This window comes from Rhincodon typus, chromosome 29 (genome assembly GCF_021869965.1).
Source record: "Rhincodon typus isolate 14 chromosome 29, sRhiTyp1.1, whole genome shotgun sequence".
NCBI lineage: Eukaryota > Metazoa > Chordata > Chondrichthyes > Orectolobiformes > Rhincodontidae > Rhincodon > Rhincodon typus.
This window is the reverse complement of record NC_063360.1, coordinates 39,110,616-39,122,998: the sequence shown is the minus strand read 5'-3', so window position 1 is coordinate 39,122,998 and position 12,383 is coordinate 39,110,616. Positions and strand designations below refer to the sequence as shown.

The following is a 12,383-nucleotide window of genomic DNA, read 5'->3' as shown; positions in this document are numbered from 1 at the left end:
CAATGATCGAATGGAAACTGACCTGGTTCATTAATGTCCTTTCGGGGAGGAAATCTGCCATCCTTACCCAGTTCGGCCTTACGTGTGACTCCAGACTGACAGAAATAAACTTACTCTTAACTGCCCTCAAACGGCTTAGAGATCTACTGAGTTGAAGAGCAATTAAAAATGGGCAATAAATGTTGGTCTGGTCAGGAATGCCTACATCTCTTGAAAGACTAAAGGATATTGTGGACAATCCTTATTTGGTTCTGGTGCCGGGGGAATGGTAATATTCAGTCTCAGATACAATGAGTCTGAAACTGAGAATATCCAACAAAGTTTGGATTGAATACAACTTTATAAAATAAAATTTTAAGATAAAATTCCAGTAGGAATGGAGTTGTAAGAGAAATGGTTTAAGCTGAAATTGTGGGTCACAACAAGATGCCTGTGGCTCAGTGAAGTGAGTTTATAGTGAGACACACAAAAGCTATTCTTACAGGAAATACAGGCCCTTCCCTATCCTGTAGAGCAACTGGAAATCATCAGACAGACCCAGTTCAAGGCTGTTTGTTTTTATAATATCAAAGAGGAAGCCACTTTGGGTTAGCACAAGAGTCACAGGAACGATAGACAGACACTATTCTGGATATTATTGGAAAATTATCTAAAACAATCACATTTCCTGGAAATGATCACCAGGGTAACAGTTTCCATGTGTTTATCAAGTTCAAAACATATGGCCACCACAACAAAGGTCCTCCTCCTGAGTCCTCACTGTTCCCCATCAAACACTCCCAGGACAGGGACAGCACAGAGTTAGATGCAGAGTAAAGCTCCCTCTATTCTGTCCCTCATCAAACACTCCCAAAACAGGGACAGCACTGGGTTAGAAACAGAGTTAAGCTCTTTCCACTCTTTGAGAATGAATGTAAAGCTTTCTTTACTCTTTTCAACTAAAAGTGAAGCTCCCTCTATACAGACCCCATCAAAGACTTTCAGGACAGGTACAACACAGGGTCAGGTATGGAGTAAAAGTCCTACAAAGCATTTAGTTTAACTATCCAAAATGTGTACAATCAATATTTTATTCATTTATAGGACGTGGGCATTGCTGGCTGGGCCCAACATTTCTTGCCCGCCCCTAGTTGCCTCTTAAGAAGGTGCTGATGAGCTGTCTCTTGAACCACTGTAGTCCTCCTGCTGTGGGTCGACCCACAATGATATTAGGGAGGGAATTCCAGGATTTTGACCCAGTGACAGTGAAGGAACGGCGATATATTTCCAAGTCAGGATGGTGAATGGCTTGCAGGAGAACTTGCAGGAGGTGGTGTTCCCATGTATCTGCTGCCCTTGTCCTTCTAGATGGAAATGATTGTGGGTTTAGAAGATGGTGTCAAAGTAGTTTTGGTGAATATTTTGTAGATAGTACACACTGCTGCTACTGAGCATCAGTGGTGGAGGGAGTGAATGCTTGTGGATGTGTCAATCAAGCGGCTGCTTTGTCCTGGATGGTGTCGAGCTTCTTGAGTGTTGTTGGGGCTGCACCCATCCAGGCAAGTGGGGAGTATTCCATCACACTCCTGACTTGTGCCTTGTAGATGGTGGACAGACTTTCAGGAGTCAGGAAGTGAGTTACTCGCTGCAGGATTCCCAGCCTCTGGCCTGCTCTTGTAGTCACTGTGTTTATGTGGTGAGTCCAGTTGAGTTTCTGGTCAATGATAACCCCCAGGATGTTGATAATGGGGGATTCAGTGATGGTAACACCATTGAATGTTAGGGGATGAAGATTAAATTCTCTCTTGCTGGAGATGGTATTGCCTGGCATTTGTGTGGCATTAATGTTTACTTGCCACTTGTCAGCCCGAGCCTGGATATTGTCCAGATCTTGTTGCATTTGGATATGGACTGCTTCAGTATCTGAGGAGTTGTGAATAATGCTGAACATTGTGCAATCATCAGTGAACATCCCCACTTCTGACCTTATGATGGAGGGAAGGACATTGGTGAAGCAGCTGACGGTGGTCGGGCCGAGGACACTACCCTGAGGAACTCCTGCAGAGATGTCCTGGAGCTGAGATGATTGACCTCCAACAACCACAAACATCTTCCTATGTGTCAGGTGTGACTCTAACCAGCAGAGAATTTGGCCCCGATACCCATTGATTTCAGTTTTGTTAGGGCTCTTTGATGCTATGAGAGGAGACTAATGGGGCGGTAATTAACTGGGTTGGATTTGTCCTGCTTTTTATGTACAGGACATACTTGGGCAATTTTCCACATTGTCGGGTAGATACCAGTGTTGTAACTGTACTGGAACAGCTTGGCTAGGGGAGCGGCAAGTTCTGGAGCACAAGTCTTCAGTACTATTGCCAGAATGTTGTCAGGCCCATAGCCTTTGCAGTATCAGTGTCTCCAACCGTTTCTTGATTTCACATGGAGTGAATCGAATTGGCTGAAGACTGGTATCTATAATGCTGGGGACCACTGGAGGAGGCCAAAATGGATCATCCACTTGGCAGTTCTGGCTGAAGATAGCTGCGAATGCTTCAGTCTTATCTTTTGCACTGATGTGCTGGGGTCTTCCATCATTGAGGATGGGGATATTTATGGAGCCTCCTCCCCCATTGAGTTGTTTAATTGTCCACCACCGTTCACGATGAGATGTGGAAGGACTGCAGAGCTTAGATCTGATCCGTTGGTTGTGGGATCACTTAGCTCTGTCTATTACTTGCTGCTTTTGCTGTTTGGTGTGCAAGTAGTCCTGTTTGGTGGCTTCACCAGGTTGGCACCTCATCTTCAGGTATGCCTGGTATGCTCCTGGCAATGCCTCCTGCACTCTCCATTGAACCAGGGTTGATCCCCTGGCTTGATGATAATGGTTGAGTGGGGGATATGCCGGGCCATGAGGTTACAGATTGTGCTGGAGTACAATTCTACTGCTGTTGATGGCCCACAGCACCTCATGGATGCCCAGCCTTGTCTTGCTAGATCTGTTTGAAATGTATTCCAGTTGGACCACAACATGATTGGCAGCTGCTTGACCATGTCATTGTCCAAGTGAGGAAACAGCAGGATGTTTGCAGCACCCAGACCATGCCAGGAGCTGACCACTGCTGCACTGGCCTTTGCCATTGGCCAGGCCTCAAACCATCAACACCAACACAGTGGAACTGCAGCAGGACACGCAATGTCAATGCACTCTGAAGAAAAGTGGACTCAATCAGCATGTCACAGTGAACCTGCGCTCCACAATCAGGAGCCACACGGTATCCACATCATCACCATAAAAAACCACCTGTGAGGGGCTTCATTGTTACCCAATCAGGAAGCACGGAAATTGGTTTGATGAGAATAACCAGGACGATCCTGGAACTATGAAAATACAAACGCAAGGTGTTCCTGAACTACAAGGTAGTGTCAGCACTCACTGGGAAAGAAGCAGGTCTCAAAGCATTGGTCCAACAACAAAGTAAAACTGTGTTATCTGAGCAAAGGATTGTGGGTGGGAAGAGGAGAAGCAGCAACTCAACGAGAGCCAAAGGATGAACGCCTTGTTCAAGACCATCAGGAGACACACACAATCTCCTCAATGGGAATGTCCTCAAGTAATCCCCCAGCACTGACCCTCCGACAGTGCGGCGCTCCCTCAGCACTGACCCTCCGACAACGCGGCGCTCCCTCAGCACTGACCCTCCGACAGCGCGGCGCTCCCTCAGCACTGACCCTCCGACAGCGCGGCGCTCCCTCAGCACTGACCTTCCGACAGCGCGGCGCTCCCTCAGCACTGACCCTCCGACAGCGCGGCGCTCCCTCAGCACTGACCCTCCGACAGCGCGGCGCTCCCTCAGCACTGACCCTCCGACAGTGTGGCGCTGCCTCAGTACTGTTTGGGATGAAACAAACAGGTTAAAATGGAACTGGCTGAAGCATTGATCATTTAAAGGTCATGATGTGATGCATTGGAATATAGGAGGAATTGGATATTACTTTAAGAGATCAATCATAGGCATCATGGGCCAAATGGTCTCCTTCTGTGTTTTAGTACTTTAATCTAGTCATCGATGTGATAACAATGTGTTGATTTTGTTGTCCTTTCTCTTTTCCTGTTTAGATTATGATGATTACTCCAATAATGATTCACCAGTTCACCCAGCAAAGGGCTCCATCCCAAAAGTTGCTGATATCATGAGAACATTTCTTGCTAAGCAGCACACTCTAAATGGTTCCAATCACACAGTGTGGGTGGTGGGCAAGAGAGCCAGAGAGTTACTGACTGGACCCCTCACCACTGCCACCATCCCAGCTCTCTATATTCTGGTCTTTGTCATTGGCCTCCCAACCAATGGCCTGGGACTCTGGGTCATGGCAAACAGGGTCCGCAAATTACCGTCCACCATCTTCCTGATGAACCTGGCTGTGGCTGATCTGCTCCTGAGCCTCGTGCTGCCGTTCAAAATTCACTATCACCTCCTGGGCAACGACTGGCTCTTTGGTGAAGCTCTGTGTCGGACAGTGACCGCCTTTTTCTACGGGAACATGTACTGCTCCATCCTGCTTCTCACCTTCATCAGCATCGACAGGTACTTCGCTCTGGTCCATCCCTTTCGCTCCAAGCGTTTCCGGGACAATAGCTTCGCTGTCGGGAGCTGTTGTGTGATTTGGGTCATTGCTGTTCTCCTGGTGTTGCCTTTCTTGTTTGTGGAGCAATTGTACACCATTCACAACCTCAACATCACCACATGCCACGATGTCTTACCCCTCGAAAGTCAGGCTGGCTATTTCTTCTATTATTTTGTGTGTCTGGTTGTGTTGGGCTTTCTTGTTCCTTGCTGTGTGACGGTTTTTTGCTATGGCTCTGTAATCCGGACCCTGATTCAGACAGAGAAGCGTTATATCCGTGCTGCAGTGCTCACAGTATTGATCTTGCTGGTATTTGTGGTGTGCTTTGCTCCCAGTAATTTCATTCTGCTCGCTCACCACTCTGAGTACCGGCTGCATGAAGACAGTGAACTGTATATTTATTACATGTTGGGCCTGGGCCTCAGCAGCTGCAGTAGCTGCATTGACCCCTTCATTTATTACTACGTTTCCGATGAATTTAGAGCTAAAGTGAAACGCGCTGTTTACTGCCAGAAAGACAAAGGCAGGGCCTTCTCGGGTAAAACGTCCCAGGAGCTCCTCTCTACAACCACCTATTCACCATCCACCCACACTGCAGGCCTCACCAGGGGCATCTGAGCCAGGGGCAGCCCCAAAACCAAACCAAACAAACTCTGCTCAGAATATCCCCTCAGTCCCCCCACCCCGAGATCGCCAGATTGAAAAGGATCCCAAATATATCGATCCAAACAGATTCTGCTTCCCCCACTGTCATCATTTTGGAATTTACAAAGTGGAAGTGTTCACTTTTTAAGAGAAAGTATGGGACAGGTCAGGGGGTGCAGGTGAAGGGGATCAGGTTAAACACCCAGGCCATGTACCAGCCCAGCAGAGCTGCTGTTTGCTTTCTCTCGAGGGGGTGGGGCTGTTCCTGGTTATTCAGCCCTGTTCTAAACTCCTCTTTCAGTCTGACCCATAGATCAACCTGCTTAGGGATACGCTGCCTGGAGCAGTTGGGACATGAACTAATCTAGAGGTACGGACACTACCACTGTGCCATATGGACATTCAGAGGTAAGTTTCTGCCACAATTTGAACTGGGATCAAGGGGTTCAGAGTCCAGAGGACTCCCCGCTACCCCAATGAACCCCACAGCCCTTATCCCTAATTGCCCCAAGGGAAGGTGCCATTAAATTGTAACAGTTTATGCCCAGGTCTGAATAACCCTCCGAGTATAAAGACCCTTCTCTGTCCTCCTGTTCAACCTGAGGTAATTTATAAGAACTGAAAGAACTGCGGATGCTGTAAATCAGAAACAAAAACAGAAGTTGCTGGAAAAGCTCAGCAGGTCTGGCAGCATCTGTGAAGGAGAAAACAGAGTTAACGTTTCGGGTCAAATAGGGGAGGAAGGGTCACTAGACCCGAAATGTTAACTTTGATTTTTTTCTTCACAGATGCTGTCAGACCTGCTGAGCTTTTCCAGCAACTTCTGTTTATGTTTCAGGCAATTAATATCATGTCTGTTTTTTTTTGGGGGGTGAAGCACGGTTTTATCAGCAGGGCAGACCCCCACCTAAAAATACCCAACTCCCAAACCCCTGGGCATACATCCAATAAAACTGGGGGTGGTTGTAAAATGTAGAACCTACTGCAACTTGCTTTTCGTTTATTGGGCGGGGAGTGAAATGGTTGAGCAATTCACTCAGTGATTATTGTTATTCTCCATAATAGATTTGTATCTCACAGTATCGCATTGTAACTTGTATAAATTCTGCATCACACAGTCTCCGTGTCCATTTTATTTGCTGTCGGGTGGAATGATCGCACAGTCAACATTTATCTCTTGGCCTTGTCTCACTCTCATAGAGTCCCTTTATTGTGGAAACAGGCCATTCAGCCCATCAAGTCCACAGTGACCCTCTGAAGAGCATCCCACCCTAACCTATCCATGTAACCCTGCATTTCCCATGGTTAATCCACCTAGCCTGCACATCTTTGGACTGTGGAAGGAAACTCGAGCATCCAGACAAAACTCATGCAGACATGGGGAGAACATGCAAACTCCACACAGATAATTGCCTGAGGATGGGATTGAACCCAGATCCCTGGCGCTGTGAGGCAGCAGCGCTAACCACCATGACACTGGCTCAAGTGGAGGGTTACGGCTGACATCGAGTGTGAATATTAAGGAGGTTCTTCTACAGAAACCATTGAAACCCAAGAAAGATGGGGATAACTCCCACAAATATCCGCCCAGCACAGCTATAACTCCAGCCCATTCAGAGCATTGCCAGATTAAAGCAACTCCCCTTCGCAGACAGAATCCCAAGTCTGTGTTGCTTATTGCTGCTTTCTCAGTGTGAGAGGTGAAGATGGTTAAATTGGTCAGTGCAGGTTTCCTACACATTACTGACTAACCACAAAGACCAAATTCCAACAGGCCAGGACTCACATGGACCTGTTTATTTATGGAAACATTCCTTTAATAATTGGCCAGAAAAATATCCCTGAGCTGTGGGACACCCTGAGCAATGGCTTGGAAATCCCGAGGCCTTGACGAGCTGAGAATATCGTTCCCAATAAAATTCAGGGCATCAGGGAGATGTAGGAGGGCCTCCACAGAAGGAAACCTTCTGAAGAAAACATTCAAGGACAAAACGTTGTATGATTTAAGAAGAAAAACAGAAATTGCTGGAAAAGCTCAGCAGGTCTGGCAGCATCTGTGGAGGAAAGAACAGAGAGTTGACGTTTTGGGTCCAGGGACCCTTCCTCAGATTCTTCATTAGATCCTGATTTACAGCAGCTGCAGTTCTTTTGGTATGATTTAGGAAGTTCGATATGGTGCTTGGCACTAAAGAGACCAAAGGGAGAAGAGGGAGGATTTGGGGGAAATTGGGAACAGAGTCCGGAGTTGGATGATGGGTGATGGAACAGGCTCAAAGGGCCGAGTATCCTATTGTGACTCCCACTGTGTTTGAAAACTGCCTGCTGCAGGACTAATCCCTCTCTCACTTCTTCCACATGCCCTTCAATGGCAATACTAACACTGAAACCTCTTTGACCAACATTCTGGGTATTAACCATTAACTACAAACTGAACTGAACTTGCCATATAAATACTGTGGTTGCAACAGCAGGTTAGAGTCTAGGAATACCGCAGCAAGTAACTCATCTCCTGCCTCCCCAAAGCCTGTCCACCATCTACACAGCACAAGTCAGGAGTGTGATGGAATACTCCACACTTGCCTGGATGAGTGCAGCCCCAACAACACTCAAGAAGCTTGACACCATCCAGGACAAAGCAGTTGGTTGATTGGCCCTACCTCCACAAGCGTCCATTCCCTCCACCACCAACGCTCAGTAGCAACAGTGTGTACTGCAGAAATTCATCAAGGTTCCTTAGACAGAAGGCTCCTAGAAGGATAAGGACAGCAGGTACATGGGAACACCACCACCTCCAAGTTCCCCTCCAAGCCACTCACAATCCTGACTTGGAAATATATCACCGTTCCTTCACTGTCACTGTGGGCACTGTGTGCCTTTCCTGAGGCATTGTAGACCTAGTTAGAGCACATAGGCTGCAGCTGTTCAAGAAGGCAGTTCACCACCACCTTCTGAAGGGCAACTAAGGACGGGCAAGAAATGCTGGTCCAGCCAGAGACACCCACATCCTATGAATGAATAAAGAAAACACATCTGAATGGGTCAGTCAATGTATTACAATCCAAGAAATCAGTTTTGTTTTTTGAGTGTGTAGATTGGACAGTGAATCCCAGTGTGGGTTTGAATTGCAATTGGAAACGTGCTGAAGCAGAAATATGTTTCACTTCAATATTATGTTATTATTGAGGAGTGAGAGGTCATCGTCCCCTTTCCTTGCCCCATTCCTCAACTGGTCACATCAAAAGTTCAAATGGAACCAGGTTAGTGACCTGACCAGTTGTCTGGGTCTCAAGACTGTGTGAATGATAAGTCAACAAGAACAAATCACAGAAACAAAGATGCAAAGTGTATTCATAAATCATTTGGATTATACAAACTTGATTAAGCAACCATAAATAAAAAAAACTGTCACAGACACAGAACCAAAATATAAATGAAAACCATGTAGATTGCTCATTTTAAAGGACTTTGGCTAAACAGTAGATAAACACACAAAAAAGAATGAGTCTTGCATTGTCTCTCATTCTGAATTATTCTGTAGCACAAGATGCTGGAAATGGAGTAGCGTCCCGGAACATTTGTATTTGTTTTAACTCCCTTTGCTTCAGACGCTCGCTTAGTGTCCAAAGAATCTTCTCCAGGAAGTGTCCATGAGGGGGAAAGGTGGGATTTCAGTGGGCTTTCAGGAGTTAGAAAGAAAGAAAAGGAGCAATGGGCTGTTATCCTGCAGGCAGGTGACATTCCCCCACCCCCCATAAACACGGTCCCCTCCCCCTTCCCACCCACACCCCATTCCCCACTCCCACCCTGTATTTCTGTTTTCGAGAAGGGCTCATCGATGTTAGATTGTTTTGTTGTGATTATGGAATGTCAAACTGCTTTGGCGAGCCAGAAAGGGACAGTGGGCAGGCTATTTCTTTCAGAGTGCGAATGCAATCATCGACTGGATAGTATTTGCTGCCTGCAATGTCTGAAGTGAAATGAATTTAGAGTCAATCCAAGTGATTGGGTGTGCATTCTGGTGCAACACCTCACTATTAACATTTCATTTCCATTCTTGGGATTGGGCATTGCTGGCAAAGGCGGGCAGACTGGAGTCTGATGAAGGTCAGTGAAGAGAAATGTGAAGTGGATGGACTGGGGCCAACTGTCTTGCAAAAACAGGAGACATTATTGACCAAGGAAGGAAAACCAGGTGGATCAGAGAATTGAGCTGTCATTTCAAGGGACCCTCTTACTCCATTGATCCCATTAGTTTTCCTTTATCACATTGGATTGATACATTTACCAAATGGCTCATAAATGGAGTTCTTTGTGTTGACCATTAGGGATGGGCAATAAACACTGAATTTGTTAGCGATGTCTGTCACTCCTGAAACAACTTTCAAACATTCCTCCTCCTAATACACATTGTTATTGTTGGCAGGAACAGGATTGACTGCCAAATATTTCTTTTTCTCTTGCAACACACCAACTTTGATGGTAATTTTTAAAATTCTGCAAAATCATACATTGAACCTGGACGCAGACTCCAATACAGGGGACTCAAAGTAACAGATAGCTGCGAGGGGTACACAAATGGCTGGGGGGCACTTAAAAAAGGAATTAGGGGAGGCGACAGTTTTATCAGTAAATTAGGGACAAGAGAATAACAAGGAAAAGTGTAGGGCCCGTTAGGGAGCAAAGTGCCAAACTCTGTGTGGAACTGGAAAACATAACTGAGGTGAACATTTTGCATCTGTATTTACTCTGTATTTATTACAGAGAAGGATGATGTAGGTCTGGAAATCAGGGATGGGGACCTGTGATACAGTTAGCATTGGGAGGGATGGGTTATTTGTGGTTTTAGCTGGCTTGAAAGTAGATAAATCCCAGAGGCTGCTGTGGACGGCAAGGGACAAGATTGCATTTTCAAATTCTCTCTGGCCATTGGAGGGTTGCCAGAGGACTAGAGAACAGCTAATGTAGTAGCATTAACCAAGAAGGGTGGTAGGTATAAACATCAGCGGTAGGGAAATTATTGGAAAAAATTCTAAGGGACACAATTAATCTCAACTTGGAGAGACAAGAATTAATCAAGGAAAATCAACATGACTTTGTCAGGGGGAGATCAAACCTGCCAGGTCTGACTAAATCTTTCTGGGAGGTGACTGGTCACTAGGAGTGTAGATAAGGGGAGTGGAGTTGATATGGTCTACGTGGACTTCCAGGAGAATCCTGGAAGAGTGGGAGAGTTCACATGGGAGAGTGGTGAGGAGGCCAAGAGCCTATGGGATCTAGGACACTTTAGCAAATTGGACCCTAAACTGGCTTTAGCGGCAGGAAGCAGAAAGTGATGATTGATATTTTTGTGACTGCTGCCTGTATCCTGTGTGTACCACAAGGTTCAGTGCTGGGTTCTTTGCTGTTTGTTGTGTACATTAATGAATGTAAGCAGTTTAAATGGTAATATCACAAGTGGTGTGTTAAATTTGGTGGTGCTTAACTAGAATCATAGAGTAATACAGCATGGAAATAGGCCCTTCGGCCCAAACTGGTCCATGCTGACCATGGTGCCCACTCAGCTAGTTCCAATTGCCCACATTTGGTCCATATCCCTCTAAACCCTTCCCGTCCATGTACCTTTCCAAATGTTTTTAAAACGTTGCTATTGTACCTGCCTTGACCACTTTCTCTGGCACCCCATTCCATATTCGCACCACTCTCTGTGTGAAGAAGTTTCCCCTCAGGACCTTCTTAAGTCTTTCCTCTCTCACCTTAAACCTATACCCTCTGGTTTTCAATTCCCCGTCCCTGGGAAAAACACTATATACATTCATCCTATCAATGCTCCTCATGATTTTATACACCTCAATAAGGTCACCCCTCATTCTCCTACATTCCAAGGAATAAAGTCCTATCCTGGCCAACCTCTCCCTATAACTCAGACCTATTAGTCCTGGCAACATCCTCGTAAATCTTCTTTGCACACTTTCCAGTTTAACTGTATCTTTCCTATAACAGGGTGACCAAAACTGTACACAATACTCCAAGTGCGGCTTCACCAACAACTTATACAACTGTAACATAACGTCCCAATTCCTGTACTCAATGTCTTGACCGATGAAGGCCAGCATGCTAAATGCCTTCTTCACCATCCTGTCCACCTGTGACACCACTTTCAACATACTATGTACTTGTATTCCTAGATCCCTCTGTTACACAACACTCCTCAGGATCTTACCATTTACTGTGTAAGTCCTACCTTGGTTTGACTTTCCAAAGTGCAACATTTCCTCAGCTCACTTCCCCATCTGATCAAGATCTCTCTGTAATTTTTAATAACCTTCCTCGCTATCAACAATACCTCCTAATTTTGTATCATCCACAAACTTACTAATCCTGCCTTGTACATTCACATCCAGATCATTTATGTAAATAACAAATAACAAAGGTCCCAGCACCGACCCCTGTGGCACACCACTAGTCACAGGTCTCCAGTTCGAGAAACAACCTTCAACCATTCCCCTCTGCTTCCTACCATCGAGCTGATTTTGAATCCAATTCGCTCACTCTCCCTTGATCCCATGTGACCGAACCTTCATGGCTAGCCTGCCGTGCAGGACCTAGTGAGGAGAAAAGCTACAGGGCAAAATGAACAGGCTGGTCAGATGGGCAGAACAGTGGCCAATGGAATTTAATCTTTAAAAGTGTGAGGTGATGCATTTAGGGAGGACTAACAAGGCAAGGGAGTACAAGGTGAATGGTAGGACCCTAGGGAGTAGAGAGTATCAAAGGGACCTTGGTGTTCATGTCCTTGGATCTTTGAAGGCAACAGGACAGGTAGATACAGTGGTTAAGAGATAAGTGGGATACTTGCCTTTCACATTCAAGGCTTTGATTACAGGAGCAGCTTACAATGGAACTGTATAGGAGATAGTAGGAACTGCAAATGCTGGAGAATCCGAGACAACGGGTCTAGGCCCGAAACGTCAGCCTCTCTGCTCCTATGATGCTGCTTGGCCTGCTGTGTTCATCCAGCTCTACACCTTGTTGTCATGGAACTGTATATGTGAGTTAGGCCAGAGCTATTTGCAGTTCTGGGAACTGCCCTATAGGAGATAACAAGGTGTAGAACTGGATCAGAGGAGCAGGAA

At 46.0% G+C, this 12,383-nt stretch overlaps 1 protein-coding gene across 3 annotated transcripts in view; it reads left to right on the top strand.

Annotated features, from left to right (window-relative positions):
* Positions 1-6,332, top strand: part of LOC109925237 (proteinase-activated receptor 3-like) — an 18,885-nt gene extending 12,553 nt beyond the window's left edge. For 2 of the 3 annotated variants that reach the window (XM_048614022.1, XM_048614020.1), the window contains exon 2: positions 4,097-6,332. In XM_048614022.1, the coding sequence (XP_048469979.1) occupies positions 4,171-5,223 (1,053 nt within the window). In that variant the 5' untranslated portion in view covers positions 4,097-4,170 and the 3' untranslated portion in view covers positions 5,224-6,332. The remainder of the gene's footprint in view (positions 1-4,096) is intronic. The other variant, XM_048614021.1, reaches the window with a different exon arrangement.
* Positions 6,333-12,383: the final 6,051 nt, after the last annotated feature.